The sequence below is a fragment of the Drosophila biarmipes genome, chromosome 3L (genome assembly GCF_025231255.1).
Source record: "Drosophila biarmipes strain raj3 chromosome 3L, RU_DBia_V1.1, whole genome shotgun sequence".
Classification (NCBI taxonomy): Eukaryota; Metazoa; Arthropoda; class Insecta; order Diptera; family Drosophilidae; genus Drosophila; species Drosophila biarmipes.
Window position 1 is genome coordinate 20,321,071 of NC_066613.1, and position 19,591 is coordinate 20,340,661.

Consider the following 19,591-nt stretch of genomic DNA (forward strand, 5'->3'; position numbering starts at 1 on the left):
ACCGCAGCGAGGTATCGATGCCAAGTGAGTACCAAGTCACTTGGTATTTTCCAGATTTCTCGCAACGGTCACACACTGATTATTATTTTTTTCTTGTATCCGATTTATTGTTTTGATTTTGGTTAATTAACGCCAGCAATCAGCTTAAATTGTGTGTTAAATCGCAGGGCAACTGGGCAGTCACAACATGGAGGCGGTGCCGCGTTTGCATATGCTGTGGTTCGCCCTGAAATCGAGTCCCGAAGGCACCTCCTTTGCGGCTTTGAAGAAGGTAAAGTGAAGAGCGAGTGAAAAGGGGAGTGAAGTAATTAAGAGAGTCGGAAAAACAAAGAGGGACTCATCACTTGAACTTAATTATCAGTCAACTGGCGAAAGTGCGTTGTTTCTTGAAGATTTTGATGAAGCATCAGGGCTCCTTATGGTGCAAATGCATTTTCCAAACGCCCCCGTTTTCCCCACTTTTGAGCCCCCTTTGTCTGGCGATTGCCTGGCGTCTGAGTCATCGCCGTCATCTGATCAACTCTACAAACAATGGGTTATAAACAAACAAACAGAGTTTCGAGGGTAATTGCACTCAGGTGCCTTTTAGCTTTTGGCAAACCCTTTCCCCAATAAGAATTTTCTATGCATAACCACCTTGGAAAGCCAGTCTGAGGCTCTGTTAGCTTGAAAAGCTTAAAGTACGAACTATTAGTAAGGGGTTTGTGGTATACAGTCATCGTCTAAGAATTCAGAATCTATAAATAAAAGCAAGCAACTAAAATAATCTCCCTTTGCCTTCCAGTACATTGCGGAGTTCTACCATGAGGACCCGGAATCCTTCTCCAAGGAGGTGCATGCCCTGGAGACGCTTCGCAACCAGGCCATGCGCACCACCAAGGATGGGGCGCCGGTGATGAAGCGCTACTACTGCCAGCTGCACGCCCTGCAGAATCGATTTCCCCAGCTGGCGGACCGTGGGATCTTCACCTTTACCTGGAAGGATCTCTATCACAGTGCCGTTCACGAGGTCACTGACCTGAGATTCGAGCGAGCCGCCGTGCTGTTCAACATTGCCGCGTCGCACACGCAATCGGGAGCCTCTGTGACCCGTGGCGATGTGGACGGCATGAAGATGGCCTGCACCCACTTCCAGGCGGCCGCCTGGGCCTATGGAGAGCTGAGGGAACGCTATGCCAATGTCAATAGTGGCGGGGATTTCATGACCCCCGAGCTGCTGGTGTTCCAGCAACAAGTGTGCTTCGCCCAAGCGCAGGAATGCATACTGGAGAAGTCGCTGATTGATAACCGGAAGCCACACATTGTGGCCAAAGTCACGGCGCAGATTGTGGTCTACTATGGAGCTGCACTGGCTGCCCTGCTGACCGGAGGAGATGATGGTCCGGTGGCCCAGGTCATCGATAGTTCTGTTTACAAACTGTGGAAGAAGTACGTCCGTTTCAAGATCAACTATCTGAACTGTATCTTGTACCTGTATCAGGGACAACATTCGGAGGAGAAGCGTCAGATGGGCGAAAGGGTGACGCTCTACCAGGTTAGTTCATCTTTAAATTGATTCGTCCATATCTTATAATTTTCCTATACATGTTACAGGCCTCCTGGGACAAACTAGAGGAGGCTCGCAAGGAGTCCAAGGGTCTGCCCGACCAGCGGGAGATCAACGAATCCCTGAGTTTCACCGCTGATGTGGTGGAGGCCAAGCGGAAAAATGCCAAAAACGAGAACGAGTTCATTTACCACGAGTCAGTGCCGGAGCTCTCCACCATTGCAGCGGTCCAAGGTGCCAATCTTGTGAATGGAATAGGCTTTCAAGTGACCGACGAGGAGCATGCGGGACCGGATATATTTGCCCGATTGGTGCCCATGAAAGCGCACGAAGCTAGTTCGCTGTACAGCGAGGAGAAAGCCAAACTGCTGCGAAAGTATGGAGCCTTGCTGGAGGAGAAGGACACCCAATTGGAGGCCTACATGAGCTCCCTTACCCTGGACAATCTGAATATCAACGAGGAGCAGGCCAATAAGCTGCCCCAGGGCATCGTCGATCGCTGTGCTGCCTTGAATGCCAACAAGACGGCCATCAGCGATCTTGTGGAGGCCATGTCTCAGCTGGCTGAGATTACAGCTGATGTGGAGACCAATCTGGGCGAGATATCGCAAATGTTGGAGGCAGAATCCAAAGCGGAGCGGGAGTTCCAATCCGCCAGCGGAGTGCAACGAACTCCCAATGCTCATATCACTGAGCTGACCCGCGAGTTCCAAAAGTACAGTGAAGCCCATGCTCGGGCTGGGGAATCCAATAACACACTGAGAAAAGCCATGAGCCTGCACGTTAACAACCTGAAAATCCTGGCCAGACCGTTGCCAGAAATTCAACAACTGATGCCCAAGCTAAGTTCAGAATTGAATACTACCGAAATTTTCAGGGATGTGAAGCTCATACTCAACAAAGTCAACGAGATGAAGGCCCAACGGGCTCAGTTCCATGCTGATTTGAGGATAGCCATCAACGAGGATGATATAACTGGCAAAGTGATTGCCCATGGTGGGCAGGAGGGTCTCCAGGCTTTATTTGCCACCGAACTGGCTAAGCACGACAAGCTCACAGAACTTCTGGATCAGAATATGGTGGCCCAGGCCAATATTCTGCAGGCCCTAACCGAAAACTATGCCAAGGCGGCACCAGTTTTAAAGACACTTCAGGACGTAAAGCAGAAACGAGAGCACTTCTACAGTTCTCTGGCGGCCTCCTATGATGTTTATGAGGATCTTTTGGCTAAGTCTGCAAAGGGCTTGGAGTTCTACAAGAAGCTGGCCGGAAATGTACAGAAGTTGCTTACCAGATTTAGATCTGCCAGGGATGTTCAGTCAGAAGAGCGCCAACAGAGGATGCAGAATGTGAAGGCGGCGACGCCTCCAGTCGTGCCCAAACCCACTCCGGAAGCAGCTCCATCTACAGCGGTCAGTAGCACTCCCAAGCTGAGAGACTATCTGAAGGCCAAGGCAGCCATGGCGGATGCTTCGAATTCCACAAATCCCGGCTACGTGCCCACTGTGCGTCCGGTGCCGGTGGGCTCGGAAAATCCCACCCAGGCCGCCTGTTCCTATGCCACTGCACCGCCGAATGAGCCACCTCCACCGTACAGCCTCACTCAGCAGCAGTATTTCGACCCCAGTGCCGCAGGCTATACGAATCCCATGTATCAACAGCAGCAGCAGCACATTGCTCCGCCGGCTTACAAGGCTCAAGCATCGCCCAATTCGCAAACCCTGCACGGAGCAATGGCTCAGATGAATCTGCAGAGCCAGGCGCCGGATAACAACCAAGCGGGCTTGGGCTATAGTTACGGATATCCACAAGGAGCAGTGCCTCCGCTGGCCTATGCTTTACCTGGAACTGCTCCCGCTAGCTCAGCCTCGCAGGGCTTTAACGTCCAGCAACCGTTGTATGTGGCTACTTCGGGTAATCCCACTCCAGCTGCAAATCCCAACGAGGTACCCGCCTCCCTGCAGGCACCCTTTGTGGTCAATCAAATGTCCAATCCTTACCAAACGGCAGGAGGATATCCAGGACAGGCTTATCAACAAACTCAGCAGGCAGCTTATCCGTCGGCATCTTCTGGATATCCAGTAGGACCAGCAGCTCAGCAGTCATTGGGTTATACTCCAAATCAGACGGCGCAGCAGCAACCTGCAGGATATGCCCAGTCCGAAACACCACAGCAACAGATGGGCGGCTATCAGCAACAGCCATCAACAGGTTATTCCCAATCTTTGACGCCTCAGCACGCTGCAGGATATCCCCAATCTCAGACGCCGCAGCAGCAGATCGCCGGCCATCCCCAATCTCAACAGCCCACTGGATTTACACAACCGCAGCAACATACAGGTTATCAACAGGCACCTCTGCAGCAACCAGGAGGATATGGCCAAACTCAGACCCCGCAACAGCCAGGAGGATATCCCCAATCCCAAACACCGCAGCAACAGCCAGCAGGATATCCCCAATCCCAGACACCGCAGCAACAGCCAGGAGGATATCCCCAACCCCAGACCCCTCAGCAACCACTGGCATATCAGCAGCATCCAGCGGGCTATCCACCACAGCAGCAATCTTCGGCTGCTGTTCCTCAGCAACCATCGCTGTATCCCTCGCAGGCTGTACAAGCATCTCCTCAACCCAATCCAGCCCACCAGCCTGTGCCGTATCCTCCAGCTCCTGGCGTTTCCCCTGTTCCCAGTCCTGCTCCAGCTCAGACTCCCGCACCCACTTCATCTCAAGCTAATGGGGTCACATCTCCCAATCCTGGTCCCACCTACAGCAGCTACTCCAACCATCCTGGCTACAGCTTCAATCCGCAGACGGGTAAATACGAGTACAGCAGTGGCTATCAGCAGGAAAGCAGCGCCTTAAAGGGATCCCAGGCATCGCAGCACTACCAGTTCAGCCAGAGTGGCAAACAGCAGTCGGTGGGCACCACGGACTCGGAGAACGCCAATCGCAGCAATTCGGCCACCGGATTTAATGTGAGTTATATTTAGGCATATTTTAAGGCTTCGAAATAATGAATACATTTTTTCCGCAGTCACCTATTGTGTCCCACACCAAGGCTAATCTGGCAGCTAAGGACACAGCTTTGACGGAGAAGGGCAAGGAGTCATCCAACTACTACTCTGCCCCTTATGGCTACCATGGCAGTGTGACCCCCCAGCCGCACCAGCAACAGCCCACGCCCACGCCGCCAACCGGCTCCATTTACATGCTCAGCGGAGCACAGAGCACAGCTCAGACGCAAACAACCACCAGTGGTCCACCCTACGCCTCCTCCACCGCCACGGCCAAGGCGGAACCAAAGTCAGAGTTAGTGGCTCCCAAGGTAACCAGCAATGTGGATCTGCTTAGCGACCTGGACATCGACTGCTCTGTGGCTGTGCCGCCGCCCATGTTGCCGCAGCCCGTGCTGCAGCCCCAGGTGGTGGCCTCGCCCACGCCTCCGGCAAGTCAGGTTTCGGTTCCAACTAAGACCGAAACCGTGGCAGAGGTGATTATTTTGAACTCATCTTGTTTAATCCTCTCGATAAATGAAGCCTTTATTATTCCAGCCCATTGCGCCCAAAACACCTGACATTCCTCCAGCAGTCGTGGAGGAAATATCTTCAATTCCAGCTTCAATACCATCAGCTCCTAAGTACACCAGTCTGGACAACCTCTCCAACTGCTCTGATCTAAGTTCTCTGGAGAACTTTGATTGGGACTCGGTCTCTCTTACACATTCCGCCAGTGAGAATCAGCAAAAGGCAGCTGCCGCCAATGGCCTTTCGAACAATTTTGCATTCCAATCCGAAACATTCACCGATGAAAAGACCACCAAGTATTTCCAAAAGGAGGTGGAGAGCTATGAAAAGTTGCTAGAGAATCTTCATGTGAAAATGTTGAATGGAAAGACCCAACTGGGGGCCAAGTGGCAGGAGTTGCAGCAGAAGCTGGACAAGGAGGCGAGTGCCAACAAGCGGTCCACCACCATTGCGAAGTTGTTCCCCGAGAAGAATCGATCGCTCGATTGCCTGCCCTTCGATCATGCTAGAGTGAAACTGGACAAGCAGACAGATGACTACATCAATGCAGCCTACATGAAGGTGGGTCATCATCAAGGAAAATCATTAGCAAAATTAGGAACCAGTTTGATGAATAATTTATGAACCAAACTCATCAACTAGACACTCTCTTACTAGTTTATAAATTAACATTTTTAAAACATTGTTTTATATATTTATCCATGTAGAACCTGAGTGCTGGCTGTCCCAATTTCATCGTTGCCCAGACCCCCCAGGCGAATACCATCAACGATTTCTGGTCCATGATCTGGTCAGAAAAGCCGCGCACCGTGGTTTGTCTGCATACCACAAGCGAGGTAATATTATAAAAATATTCTTTAAATTTTCAATTTAATTATTTTATATTAAATGCACAGCTTTTTGACCCCTACTGGCCTCAATCACTGGATCAGACCACTCACTACGATGATTACACTGTGACCTGTGTGAAACTGCAGCAACTTAGCCACTGCTCCGAGTACCAACTCAAGTTATCCATGCATGGAGCAGATGCCGTGCTGGACCTGTCTCTTCTGCAGCTAAAGCAGTGGACCAAGGGGTAACTTAGTTGAGGAACCCTCATAAATATAATGTATTTAAAATAACATTTTACAGAGCACCCGCTCAGCTCTTGGGAGTGGCTGAAAATGCGTTGGATACCCATCGACATCGCTGCCAGGCGGCTAACGCTCCCAACTCACCGCTCATTTTGAACTGCTTAACCGGCTCCGAGCGTTCCGAACTGGTGGCCATTGGTGTGTGTGCCATCATAGCCACCCAGAACAAACAGCCAATTCTGCTTAGTGAGTGAACTTTAGTTAGGATTTGTTTTATATAACTTGGTTAACATTCATGTATCACCTTTAGATACGGTTGATGTTTGGTCGCGCATCTGTGCACAGCGTCAAAATTCCCTGAGGGATTCGGCCATCCTGGAACAGTCCATGCAAATCGTGCTTTGCAATGCTCACAATGTCCTCAACAAGCGTAAGAACTTATAAATGGCCATGAGTTTACCCTCTTTTCAACAAAATGTAACCTGCAGGTGGCATAATGACCTCATATCAAATGAAGATGGCTCCGCAGGTGACCGCCAAGGAGCAGCAGGAGACCAAGGATCCGCTCAACGAACTGGATGCACTTTGGAAGCTGAAATAAACGACTGAACTGAACCAACCAATCGCGGCAGTTAACTAAAGATATATTTATAATCAAATCGAGTATTTATACAACTATTTAATTGTGCAAACCTATTTCCAAGCGATCTGACATTGTTTCAAACAATTTAAGGCAAGAGAAAAGTATTTAAAGGGATATCGAAATCATTTTTTTAATCTTTATCATAATCGACTCTTTCAAATGTTATATGAAGTGGATTTCGAAGCGAACCGAATCGTGATGTTATTGGGATATTGTCAAGCGTTTCAAACCACTCTACCCGAGTATATTGTATATCAATTAAACATTTAATAAAGTACATACAAAACAAAGCATTCCTGGTGAAAAGTGTCAGCACAGAGAGAGAACAATCATGAAGGTGATTACCATCCGTTGGAAGACTTGCTTGCCAGGTCTTTTAGTTATTACCTATATATTAAGTGCCCTGCTGTTCTTTGGCATGGATATAAACCACATCGAGCCGTTGGAACCCAAAAATCGGAAAAATCACACAAAAGAATTGAGAAAGACAACAGAATCCGACCAGAGATATCAGGGAAGAGGTCCAGAGGTGCAGCCCCGATTTCGCTTTAGCGGCGGTAGGAGCGGAGTTAAGTTCGTGATTGGAGTGCCAACTGTACTGCGACCCAGGCGAAACTATGTGCTCCAAACGGTCAACTTCCTGATCCGACGGATGACCCCGGAGCAGCGCGACAGCAGCCTGATTGTGATCTATGTGGGTGAAACCAGGCTGCAGTTTGCCAAGTTCATAGTGAAGGAATTGAGCGCGAATCACTCGAGGCATATGCGAGCGGGTCTCATCGATGTGATTGCTCCGCCATTGAATTACTACCCGAACTTCTCCAGGCTGCACATCACCCTGCACGACGATCCGCAGAGGGTTCGTTGGAGAACCAAGCAGAACCTGGACTACATATACCTTATGTCCTATGCCAGGACGAAGGGCTCGTACTACCTGCAACTGGAGGACGATGTGTTGGCGAACGAGGGATTCATGGACTACATCCACAAGTTTGCCCTGCTGCACGGCAACTTTCGGTTTGCCCACCAGCCCGACTGGATTGTGATGAGCTTCAGCGACCTGGGCTTCATCGGCAAGCTCTTTCCCGCCGCCGTTCTGGAATCCTTTGTGACCTACCTGCAGTTGTTCCACAATGACCAACCCATTGACTGGCTGCTCCAGAGTTTTGTGACCCTGCAGAGCTGCCGCTGGGATAGCATCGCTCATCCGGATTGTCAGAGGGACTTTGAGGCCCGCTTACTTCGCGCTGCCCAATCGCAGTTCCAGCACATGGGCGCCATGTCCTCGCTGGCAGAGAAGAGGCAGAACCGCAAGGATGGCCTATTCAACCAGAATCTGGGCAGGCAGCGCATGCTTCACCTGCGCCAGCCCCTCAATCTGATCGCCTCGCACCGGAACTCGCTCCTAAAGCAGAATCCCAAGCTGCAAGCGGGCGAAACCTTCATTTGGATCTATATGCCGCAGATGCCCAAGATGATAAGGTATCTGATCAAGAACCAGTACAAGAAGACGCAGATCCGCATACGTAATGCCAAGGAGACGGAGGAAAATCTGGCCGAGTTCAATGTGGAGCTGGTGAAGGGGTCGCCCACCTTGTTGGTCAACAGCTCGTCCACCGAACAATGTGGATTCGTGATGAGCCACACTGTGCTGCGGGTCGACGATAAGGATGAGAATGGCGACGAGATGCCTTTAAATTACATGTACTACTACATAAGGGAGGAGCCCGAAAGCCTGACTTGGTTTCGAAGATTCCTTTGGGCATCCAACGGATCTTGTGGCCAAATGTGGGGAAAGTTTATAATGCTGGCAGTGATAATTCTAGATGCTTTAGTTTCTTGAATTGGGAACCTTTAAGGGAACTATTTTATGTACAATTAAATCATAGAAAAGAGAAATACTATAATGTAACCTATCAAACTATAAAATCAAAGATGTATTCTTAATTTCCATTTCAAGTATTTGAATTATTTATTAAGCTTATACACACATTACACGCATATTTGTTTGTTCTTGTTTGATCGCGATTAAGTTTTGAGTTGTCCCAACGGCTTACGAATATTGTAAAAGTAATTTGTAATAATTCAGCTACAATCGTTGTGGATGGGGAAGCCTATAATGCCATAATGCCGGCTAATGTATAATTCAGTTTGATCACTATCAACTATTATTGTTGCTTGTTAATTGGTTGCAATTTGGCAAAATTAGTGTTTCGGGGAGAGCGAGTGCTGTGAATTATTGTTGCCAGTTGCCAGTTGCCAGTAGCCTAGTTGCCGCACACACAACACAGGGATATATAAAAATATATTCATGTACGCACGATTATGCAAACAGTAAGTATATGCAAAACATTTGTTTAATTAGTTCAGTTTATCGAAAGCAGTCTACAATATTTGTTTCATTTTACATAGCGGCATACGAAACGAAGTGGGTTTACTGGGCATCGAACTTAGGCTACGAATATATGCCACTATATATTACAATTCTCGTTACTCAACAGGAACCAAGTTTAAACAATCGTCTGGTTCTTGTTTCTTCGTTTGCAGTTTTCTCATAGTCTATCAAAAAATTTGGCGTTTCCAATTAGTTAAACCAATCTTTAATTTTGTTGTATATATAAAAAAAAAGTATGTCTTTCATTTGGAATTTCGTTCTAGAACAGCTAATCAGCGATGTTTAGTTTATATTTAAGTGTGTATATAATTTAGGTTTTCGTTTCATTCATTGTTATGCAAAAATTATTAACAAATCACAGTAAAAAAGCAACAATGCTAAAAATCGTTTCGTTAGTTTATGCTTCAATGTTTATGTCAATGCATATTATATTTATGTGGTTATGGCTTCATGTTCAAGGAGTTGGCTGTATATAACTGATTTAAGCATGCTGGATGAATTCATAAAATTAACATAAATTATTAGAGTAGAGGAATACTTCTAACCAATTAATACAGTGGTTAAACTTAGTTGTACAACAATGTTCGATTGTATCTTATTTTGCCTATTTGATCGATAAGATTTCAGCGAGTTCGAGATACTTGATCACGTGATCGTTCAGCAAGTGAAAACAAAATAAATTGGAATGTTGCTTTTCGGCTGCCGATAAAATGAGGTTAACACTTAAAGCTAAAGCGAAATAATCAAAAAAATAATAATATTCGAGTGAGAAAGGATTCAGTTACATAGCCCACAACTTGATCAGCACAATATTTATCAATAGATTTTACCACCATGAAAAAATGGAAGGGGCACTTGGAGTACATATATCAAATCCATGTGAAAAAATACACTGATAGCTTGGGACTAAGTAAGACTCCTAGCCGACGACGGGCCCATGATATGGCCGAGTTTAATAACGCTTAAGTTAAAGAAACCCTAACAAATTGGTTCTGGGGATAAGAGGCCATATTATTGGTCTGCCGTCAAGCCAAAGTCTCGAAGTTGGGGATAATCACTTACAGTTAGGAGAGCGAGAGAGTTACGTACTGGGGGATTATTTACACATCGAGATAATTGAGGGTAAAAGCATCGTTCGAAAAATATACACACAGATGTACAGATATTAGGACGGGCCGATTTGTTTCAATGCAAAAAACATGAAAAAGCCTGGGGATAGCCTATTAAATATTCTTGTAAGTTTCTCACGCAATTAGTTAAAGACAACTTTTTGCTCCCAAGACTTTTTCGCAACGAAATCGACACGATCCCAACAGATATAGACAAATTGTGGATGAGGTTTAAATTGGACATTAACTGGAGGAGGCGGACGGGATTTTCCGGATTTCTGCTTCTATTCCTCCCAGTCCTGTCGCTGGCGGTGGCGATGTAGCAATCAGCTGCCCGCCACAAAGCGTGGCTTTGCCGCATTCGCCTCCGATTTCGGGTCGCTGCCCCACTCCTGCAGTTCAATCTCGCTGAGCAACGCCCAGTTCTCGCTGTCACTGTGCACGTGGAGGCGCAGCTCCTTGATGGCCCCAATCTTGGCATCCAGCAGACCCTCGGCCAAGCCCAGACTGTCGAACGAACCCACTACCAGATAGCCATCCGTGGTGGTGTTGTAGTTGCTCCACACAGAGGAATTCTCGCTCAGCGTGTCCGCCGGCAGCAACTCCACCGTGGTGTTGTAGAACCTATCCGACGGATGCTCCGAGTTGCCACTCCGGAAGAGGTAGTGCTTCAGCTGCGTGGGCCGCTCGAATACGATCTGCACCAAGTCCCCGGGCTGTGGCAGCAAGCCCCAGAAGTAGGATTCACCTCTATAGGCTCGCTTCAATAGATAGTTCTTGTAGGGAGCAATGTTGGACTTAACCACAGCCGGTGGATTGTGTGTGTGGGCATAGTACTGCGGCACCTTGCTGCCAAACTGCTTGTCCTTGAGCTTTTGCACCTTGCCCTTCAGCGAAGAACTGGTGCCAATGTGTTGGAACAGCGACTTTCGAAAGTGCTGCCAGTACTTTGCCTTTTCTGCATTGCAATGCTTCTGATCCTTGTCCGTGCGACACACCTTGGACTCAATAAAATAGGTGAGCAGCCAGTCCACGGGCTTGTCATTGTAGAACATTTGGAAATATGTGATCAGGTAGGGCAGCTCCGCACTCTTGAACATCTTGCCAATGAAGCCCAGCTGACAGAAGTCCAACACAAACCAGGCCGGCTGATCGGGTTTGGTCAGGGCGCTCTTGATCAAGGCGAATTTCTTCATGGTGGTGATGAACTGCCGCTTGGTCAGTATATCATCCTCCAGTTGAACGTAGAAGGTGCCCTTCGAATGCGCGTAGGCCATCAGGTAGGCAAAGTCCAGATTCTGCTTGCTGCGCCATTTGACGCGCTCCAAAGGATCGTTCAGGGTGATGCGGAGTCTCTCGAAGTTCGGATAGTAGCTGGGAGCCGGCGCTATTATATCAATCAGTCCACTATCCACGTACTGCTCAAAACTGGTCTCGATTTGCCGGGCAATCAGTTGCACCGAGTCCAGATCCGTTTCCCCAATATAGACAATGATCAGTGTCTCGTTCTGCTCCTCGTCGTTCATGTTCTCGATGAGATTGTGGAGGGTTCCGAGGAGATAGGATTGCTTCTCCCTCCGCACGGTGGGCACACCCAGAACAATGCTGACATCCGAGCGACCCTTGCTTTGCAGGTAAGCCGGTCGCAGCGAGCCTGCATCGTCCAGCAGATGCGGCAGAAAGTGATAGGCATTCGGGAGTCTTATGTTCTGACTCCTGGCCATCGAACCATTGGCCCCGCCACCTTTACTGAAGTGCGATGCATTCCTCAGCAATTGCCTGGCCTCGGGGCTCAGTCCGTCCAGCAGATTGGCCACTGGCAGAGGCGGCGGCGGAGGGGCACTGGCCCCCGTCCCATTGACACTCTGCAACTGGCCCAGGTACTGGGAGAGCAGCGCCACATCCTCCTGGCGGGCACGGTACATGGACTCCAAGTACTGCAGCCGCATATGGCACTCGGCCAGGCGCTGGGTCAGCGACTGTTCGGTGGATAGCTCGGGTCCCATCACCATCAGGATCACGATGCAGGGCGCCAGCACCAGGGCCGTCACTATCAGCATGCAGTTGCGCTGCCTAATCTTGAACATCTTGCCCGCTCCCCGGATTCCTTCGCTGGCTGGTGTATTAATTAGCTAACTGTTTGCCTTGGGGCTGCTTGGCTTCCGCCGCTGGGTTGGCTTTTGGTTCTGGCTCGGTCTCTGGTTCGTTCTGCTGGCGCCGTTCCCTGGGGCCGGCTGTCATCCTCATCCCTCCTATGACTAATGCAGGCGCTGCAATAGAAACATTGGGTTTTTACACGTGAAGAAATAGGTGATTAACAAAAGGTTAGTATATGCTTTTGATAAAATTTAAGTGATTTAATAATACAAATAACATAATAATGTTATACGACATTCTAAATAAAATAAGTAATAGTTTCATAATAATACAAAAAGCAATGGAATTTTCAATTTTTATATGATATCTTAACAATAACTAACCCAAAAAATTAGAACAGATCAGGGTTAAGTGTTAAGTTATCATTTGTACTTAATAAATTTAAATATTCTCTCTTTTAAGTGCTTATTTTTGATTTTTTCTGTCATAAATATTTTTAAATGAGCTAAAAACCTTGCGTTATTTGAAAAATGGTCTATAACTATAAATACAGGCCAGTGTTAGTAGTTTTTGGGCATGTTTTTCTATGAAACACAAGTGTACTTGCTAATTTATTGTTCTTTTTAGAGTGTGCCAGGGTGGGGTGGCCCACAGGGTGAGGGATTTGAAGGTCGCAACGTTTAACGGGCTTTGTAGATGCCTTTTGCCTTACCCGAGTTGGATTAACGACGTCGTCGGTGGTGGCAGCTGTCGCAATTCTCGCCACATGACCTGGCCGTGAGTATAGAATAATAATAATTGTTATGTGCTGTGCACTCGAGACGTTGGCAGGCAGTAGACCTAGACTTACATGGCCAAGACCCCGGAAAGCTTTGTTCTCCTCCTCGCCGCCAAAAGTTCGATCGGTATCGGTGGGTCTGAAAGTGGAGAAACGCTGTTTACTGATTGTTAATTGGAATAGTTGGGGTCTGGCAGTGCGAAAGTGGGGTATTCTTAGCACTTGACGGTTGTGTAGGGCTGGCATCCCCTCGGGATCTACTTTTATACGTTATTAATTATTAATCAGATTAATTGGAGACCATTGTTCACAGGATTTTTCTATAATATACCCTAAGGAGTATCCAAAGTATGTCTTATAGCCCATTTGCCGAAATGGTACGGCAGTATTTCAAGGATTAGTAGAGAAATATAATTTAAAGATTATCTGTTTTCGTTATTATTTTCTGTTAATAATTTATATATTTTTACGTTTTATAATTATTTATTTTTAAACAATATGGTATATGGTACGTAAGGTATGATGATATGTGGGTATAAAATGACTATAAATATCTGGATTTCAAAAGTTGAATGTGTTTTTAGAAAGCAAAAAAGAATACAACTTTTGTAAAGGTATCAACCTTAAATTATCTCAAAATAAATTCAGACGTATATCAAATCTTAAATATAATAATTAATATTTTCTTTGAGATTAATGGTCCTAAAGAAGGGACAGTTCTGATGTTGATTAACAATTCCAGAATGCAATTTCTTATAAGTCCCATTTTGGAACCCTCTTCTTTTGCTTATACCCTATACCCTTTAACCGGGTATCAGTTATTCGAGGCGGAAGACCGCTTTTTCGGCAATGTGCGAGCGTTAACAATGCGGGGTATTAATTTTCGCACTCAGTTTAGCGTACATGGACGAAGGCAAACAGTAAACAATGGGTAAAAAAGATAAACAGATAAATAGGTAAGTAAACAGAAACACCCGAAAGTTCGCACCCACGCACATACACACGCCCAGGCACACACCCACCCCGCACACCCTTATTTACTCACACTCGGTTGCAGCTCGAATGGGCGAGTAAACGAATTAACTAATTAATAAGCACTTAAATAGGAACCAATTGAGTGCAGTGGCCTGCGTTTATGCCATCTATGGATTGCCAATTCGAAGTTTTTCCCCTTTTCAGGTGCTGCCTGTCTTTCGATTTCGCACGCGTTTTTCGCTGGTTTTACATCTTTTCGTGGGCCCGCCGCGTGCGTTGGTGCGTTATGTAAATGCAAGTGATGTAAACTATTGCAGCAGCGCGCGGTTGCTTCGCTTGGCTATTGTTTAATGCAAAATACAGCGGGGAAATTGGTTTTAACGCCCCGACCCGAGCAAAAACAACAGCAGGCTGGCCAGCAATCGTTATCGGTGCGAGGGTTGCCAGACAGTCGCCGCTTGTTGCCATGGTCACACTTCTCTGTTAGGGCTAACAGTCCCTGTTATCCGTATTAAACAGCGAAAATAAGTTTTAATTAAAGCATAAATGGAATTCCTAGGACAAAAAACTAAATAAAAATTATATTTTAATAAATGTACACTTTAATTAGAATTTTATAACAAACAGTATATACATATTATTTTAATAAATTTGAAAGGTAATTTTCCGTTATATCCCCCATAAGGCATCTCTGGTTGTAACATCAACTGACGTCTGTTAAGCCAACAACAGGTACCAAAAATTCTCCCATCGCTAGCCGCTATATTGACAACAAAAGATTGCAAAAATGTATTTAACTTTGTTAAACGGCACCGGCTTTGTTTTCAATGCGGATGGTAAGCTAATTGTCTAAGAAAAGAGTATTGAGCCAAAATCAACTTTTCTTTCAGATTATATGGAACTGCGGAGCAAACACCGCATAATGGGTGCTCCAGTGGGCACTGCGAACACCAAGGGCTGGAGTCCCAATCAGTCCAGTGAGTCTTTGCCTATAAAAGTATAATTAAGTTAGTTTATATATCAATTATATATTTTCTTCTCCCTGCAGCTCTTCCCGTGGAACTGAACAAATTCGAAACCCAGTTATTATTGGACGAGAATATAGCCAAGTTAGTGGATAAATCTCGGGACTTGAAGGCGAAACCAACAGCAGAGAAAGTGGAAAAGAACAAGGCAGAGTTCGAATCCCGATTACTAGGACAGGAAGAAGCCCTTAAGACCGAAAAGCTAAGGGAAACCGAAAGATATATGGAAAATATCCTGACCGGAAAGCGGAAAAAGCTGCTTAAACAGGGTAAAACCGAAATGGGTAAGTACTATTACTATCAAAATAGAAATATATATATGGTATACTACATGTTTACCCCAAAATGTATTAAATTTAACAACATTTTATTCCCCTTTTTATTAAAACTAATCGATATTATCCCCCTTTTAGCTGCAGCTCTTACAGCCGATGAAGTACTGAAGGAAATGTCGGACAGCTTTAAATTCGATCCTCAAAATGCCTTGGTGGAGGTGCCCTGTGAACACCTTAGAAACCACTGTAGGTATAAAACAAGTAATATCTCTTGATAGAAAAATTCTAAAAGATTCAATACATCCCACAGCTGCGCAAATAGTTACTGGAGCTCTAGTCGACATTAGCTGCCTGAACTACCGCGTTTTCAGAGATCTTTGGCGGCGGGGAAAGTTCGTAACCTCCGGTGACGCATTCGGAGCGGACTTTCTGGTTTACCCGGGTGATCCCCTGATCTACCACGCCTCACACATAGTGATTGTGCTCGAGAAACCAGCAATTAAGCCCTTGGAGCTGGTGGCCAAAGTTCGTCTGTCGGTGATTGTGAATAAGAGCTGCGTTTTTGCCTACGAGAAGGAGGACGACGATGGCATCCAGTACCAAACTGTAGCGTGGTGCAATCCCAGCAAGTGAAAAAATAAAAGGTAATTCAGGGGATAGTCGAATATTTCACCAAGATTCCTCAACTATAACATTGTATAAAGATGATTGTATTTTTTTTCCTGGAAGATCTACGTATCATGTTTTTCCAGTGTAGCACATATTTTTGCTCCAAAGATTCTATTTTTTAAGATTGAGCGGGAGAGAGTGGGATTTCCGTGAGCACGAGCCTGTTTTTGGCGCCGAATTGGGTTTATTTTTTTAGAGGAAATCGGATACAATGCCAGAGACACGTTGCTCCCGCTCCGCCCCCGCCCCCGCCCCCGCGGCCCCTCTTCTCCTCTCTGGCGGCCTCTCCACGCGTCTCCGCCTCGCTCTGAGCGGCAGGAGCAGCGCCCGAAACCGTTTCTCCCACTCACAGTTGGAAAATGTGCACAGTAGACATGGTAAAAATCGGTTTATTATGACCACGACATCCAACTCGAGGAGATGTTGCTCGCCACCCGGTTAGGGGGCCGCAGTTCCAGTTTTTAGGCGGGAACAAAGAGTCTGTAAAGTTTTGACAAATTAATTAGTGATACAGAATGAGGCTATAACCCAATGGGCCCCCACGAAACGGCGGAGCCCAGGCACGCAACAGCGATAGGCAAATACGTCGCACACATTTGCTTATTTGTGTTCAACAAATTTGTGCTGAATTCTTCATGTTTTGCGTTCGTTTCAAGTATATTCAGTTTTTTTAATAGAAGCAACAACTGTGATAAGGAGCGGCGGGGAAGGCCAGGCAAAAGTCGTGCCACGCCGTTCGAATTTCATATAGTCGGGTTGTCGCACAGTGGGGCGAATTGGTCACTTTTTCTCTTGACATTATTCAGCTACAGTGATATATTTTAATAATTTTTTATTTGTAGTGTTTTTAAAGAAATTTCTTATAATATTTAAAATATTGCAGGGAGTACACTCACTAAACGAACGTGGTGACTCAAAGCCATTAACTCTTGATCTCTTTTCTTTTAACATTTTATTTTTTTATATGTTTAAATTTAAAAATTTTTAAAATTTTAATTTTTCTACTCCATTGTTGCCACTTTTTAGAAGATTCCATCCCACTGTACTTGGTTCGCGCTCATTCCGCTGCCTTCCATTCCCCCACCCCAACCTCCACCCATCCGCCTTGTCACCCACCAACACCCCCCGCCTCGTGCTCGCGCTCTCCCTCTCGCGCCATGCTCCGCTGGTCGACATTGCCAGCTGTGAAACATGCTCACTGCTTTAACGCCGATTGGAACTTTAAAGGGGCCTTTCGAACGGCATTTCTCATGGTCCTCTCCCCCGACCCCCAGCAGCATCAAAACAGAGAAAATTGTAATCTTAAAAATTCGGCCACTCGCTCACATTATGTTACTTTCTTCTCTGAGCGTTGGATAGAACTGGCACTATTCCTCTCCTCTCCCTCGGCTTGGATTTCGACCAACTTCCCTATCGCGGGGGTCTCTCCGCTCTTAAGCGGGACTTGATCTGCATATGAGAATGCAAGTGGCTATATGTTGTTACCCCGTAGATTCTGGGTCTCTGAGATGTGTCGAAAGTAACAGGTGATTGGCGAGGAGAGAAAAGAGTCGGAAGCAGAGAAAAGAGAATGTAGAGCGTAAGAGCGAGCCGGCTTTCTACAAGTTGTTATTATTTTCGCAGGATCTGTTGATATTTCGGAACCAGTACTCCCAATTTGCAGGATAAGAACCATTTAAATCGGTTCCAAATCAAGTTTTTGTCTGTTTTCATCCAAAACTTTGCTCCTATTACACCTTTCTAAAAAAATAGTATGCATTGATTAGTAAAAGCGGCAAATACATGGTGTGTTATCTATCTCTTGAGCGATTCTTATCGCCTAGCCTGAACAAACCATCTTTAGATTGTTGGTAGTACGCCAAAAACTAAGTAGTTTGGACTTCAAACCACTACATTTACTATGGGGCGCTTTTTTTTTATGACTTTTGGTACCTTTTGAATTTTAAATTCCGGGTCTTTACCCGCTGGAACTTTCTTATCTGTAGTTTTATTTTGAATTTCTATTAGAAGGTCTCGTACGCTAGCTATTTTTAGCATTTCTTTTAGTTCGTATCACTAAGCTATACAATCGCATAAATTAGATTGCCCTGGATAGGCCAAATTTCGAGTGGCTTGCTCCCGGATGCAGTAGTTCTGGGACCCCCTGACCCTTGCTATCGCGCACAGAATCCGTCCGCCCGGCGGCAAGGCACATGTGTTCTGGGCCCGTGGTGTCGGCCCAGAATATCTCCATTATTCAATATTTACCACCTTTTATAGTTTTGTTTACTATCTGGCCGACCTTTTTGCCTCGCCGCCGTGCTCTCCTCTCCCTGCCTAAAAATACTCTTCCTGCGCTCCATCTGGCAATGCCGCTCGACAACTGTACCTCGAAGAGCGTTGCCAGGCCAGTTCTCTCGCCACCACCACCACCAGCACCAGCACCACCACGCACGAACAGACGGCCACACCGACGCACGCACACGGGCGCAAAAGCAACCACCAGAAAACGTATTTTCTCCCCCGTGTAGAGAACTGAAAAACTGGCCGCGCTGGCAGCGCCGGAGCAGCGAAATTCGATCGAAGCCATTTACTCAGTCTCAGTTCGAGTTATCCAACGTTGGCGAGCGGACAAACGGCGAACAGCAGGAGAAAAAAGCGTACGGCCAAGAGAAAGAGAAGGCACAGTCACCCACAGCGCCACAGCATTGAAATTTTCTTTTGCGCTCCGGTGAGAAGATAATTTCACAAACCCAACCGAAAAGCAGCCAGCAAAACAACACGAAAAAGTGCGCTCCGCGAGCGGGGAAAACAATAACAAAATCTAGAGGCACACACACGGATTGATTATAAAACGGGAAAAACTGAGCAACGAAACGAAAAAACCAAATCAAATGCGTGTCTCATGGCTTGACTGTACTGTGTGTTGAGAAAAAAAAATGTGACCGAGCGTATGTGTCTGTCCTGTCTGCGTTTGTGTGCGCGCCTGTGTGTGTGCTCTTGGCGTTTTTAAATGTGGCGCGCTATTTTTGTGTGATTTTCGGTTGGCAGCAACGAATTTTGAAACAAATATTTTATGCCATCCCCCCTCCCCCTGGCGCCTTGTGAAAAAGTCTTCGCTCCGCCAACAACAAAATTCCTGTGAGCAGCAGCCTACACACATGCGTTGTCTCGCTCTCGCGCGCTCTGTGCCCCCGAAAAGAGTGCGAGAGCGGGAGAGCGACAGGGACGGAGAGAGAGTGAGAGCTAATAACCAACATTTGTACTCTTTTCTCACATTTCAGTTTCGAGAAAGCAGCGCGCGCTAACCAGCAGTGGGAAGAAGAAGAAGAAGCGCAGGGAGTTTGGAAAAAGCAGTGGCGTAGCAGCAGTGAAGCGGTGGGAGGAGCAGAAGGGGGATTTTTTGCGAAAAATCCCAGCTTGAAGAGAATTTTTCCGCCGGAACCGTGTTACATTAAATCGTCGTGTTGGAGACAAACAGCAGCGAATACGCTAGC

At 46.5% G+C, this 19,591-nt stretch overlaps 4 protein-coding genes across 5 annotated transcripts; 3 read left to right on the plus strand and 1 right to left on the minus strand.

Moving 5' to 3' along the window:
• The first annotated feature begins 55 nt into the window (after positions 1–55).
• Positions 56–7,082, plus strand: LOC108034996 (tyrosine-protein phosphatase non-receptor type 23). The gene is made up of 10 exons (XM_017110335.3): positions 56–271; positions 785–1,534; positions 1,594–4,524; positions 4,584–5,039; positions 5,101–5,634; positions 5,781–5,909; positions 5,970–6,151; positions 6,208–6,395; positions 6,460–6,579; positions 6,638–7,082. The coding sequence occupies exons 1-10, from the start codon at positions 188–190 to the stop codon at positions 6,748–6,750; spliced, it is 5,487 nt and encodes a 1,828-aa protein (XP_016965824.1). The 5' UTR covers positions 56–187; the 3' UTR covers positions 6,751–7,082.
• A 41-nt stretch (positions 7,083–7,123) lies between these two features.
• On the plus strand, positions 7,124–8,751 carry LOC108034995 (alpha-1,3-mannosyl-glycoprotein 4-beta-N-acetylglucosaminyltransferase B). The gene has a single exon (XM_017110333.3). The coding sequence runs from the start codon at positions 7,124–7,126 to the stop codon at positions 8,633–8,635; it is 1,512 nt and encodes a 503-aa protein (XP_016965822.1). The 3' UTR covers positions 8,636–8,751.
• LOC108034997 (alpha-1,3-mannosyl-glycoprotein 4-beta-N-acetylglucosaminyltransferase A) lies at positions 8,731–14,578 on the minus strand. The gene is made up of 4 exons (XM_017110336.3): positions 14,217–14,578; positions 13,244–13,310; positions 13,106–13,164; positions 8,731–12,566 (listed from the first exon to the last, which is right to left on the minus strand). The coding sequence occupies exon 4, from the start codon at positions 12,381–12,383 to the stop codon at positions 10,623–10,625; it is 1,761 nt and encodes a 586-aa protein (XP_016965825.1). The 5' UTR covers positions 12,384–12,566; positions 13,106–13,164; positions 13,244–13,310; positions 14,217–14,578; the 3' UTR covers positions 8,731–10,622.
• A 272-nt stretch (positions 14,579–14,850) lies between these two features.
• Positions 14,851–19,515, plus strand: LOC122819017 (tRNA-splicing endonuclease subunit Sen34). 2 transcript variants are annotated; one of them, XM_044094943.2, is made up of 6 exons: positions 14,852–14,982; positions 15,037–15,123; positions 15,195–15,455; positions 15,585–15,692; positions 15,757–16,090; positions 19,379–19,515. In XM_044094943.2, exons 1-5 carry the CDS (start codon positions 14,934–14,936, stop codon positions 16,077–16,079), a joined length of 828 nt encoding a protein of 275 aa, XP_043950878.1. In that variant the 5' UTR covers positions 14,852–14,933; the 3' UTR covers positions 16,080–16,090; positions 19,379–19,515. The 2 variants fall into 2 exon arrangements, with proteins under 2 accessions (XP_043950879.1, XP_043950878.1); XM_044094944.2 differs by lacking the exon at positions 19,379–19,515 and having other exon boundaries at positions 14,851–14,982; positions 15,585–15,696; positions 15,757–15,907.
• The last annotated feature ends 76 nt before the right edge of the window (positions 19,516–19,591 follow it).

Coding starts and splice junctions, on each gene's coding strand:
- LOC108034996 (XM_017110335.3), top strand. CDS start 188: ATGGAGGCGGTGCCGCGTTTGCATATGCTGTGGTTCGCCCTGAAATCG. Junction 272..784: donor CCTTTGCGGCTTTGAAGAAG/GTAAAGTGAAGA, acceptor TTTGCCTTCCAG/TACATTGCGGAGTTCTACCA. Junction 6,396..6,459: donor CAAACAGCCAATTCTGCTTA/GTGAGTGAACTT, acceptor TATCACCTTTAG/ATACGGTTGATGTTTGGTCG.
- LOC108034995 (XM_017110333.3), top strand. CDS start 7,124: ATGAAGGTGATTACCATCCGTTGGAAGACTTGCTTGCCAGGTCTTTTA.
- LOC108034997 (XM_017110336.3), bottom strand. CDS start 12,383: ATGTTCAAGATTAGGCAGCGCAACTGCATGCTGATAGTGACGGCCCTG.
- LOC122819017 (XM_044094943.2), top strand. CDS start 14,934: ATGTATTTAACTTTGTTAAACGGCACCGGCTTTGTTTTCAATGCGGAT. Junction 15,124..15,194: donor CTGGAGTCCCAATCAGTCCA/GTGAGTCTTTGC, acceptor TTCTCCCTGCAG/CTCTTCCCGTGGAACTGAAC. Junction 15,693..15,756: donor TGAACACCTTAGAAACCACT/GTAGGTATAAAA, acceptor TACATCCCACAG/CTGCGCAAATAGTTACTGGA.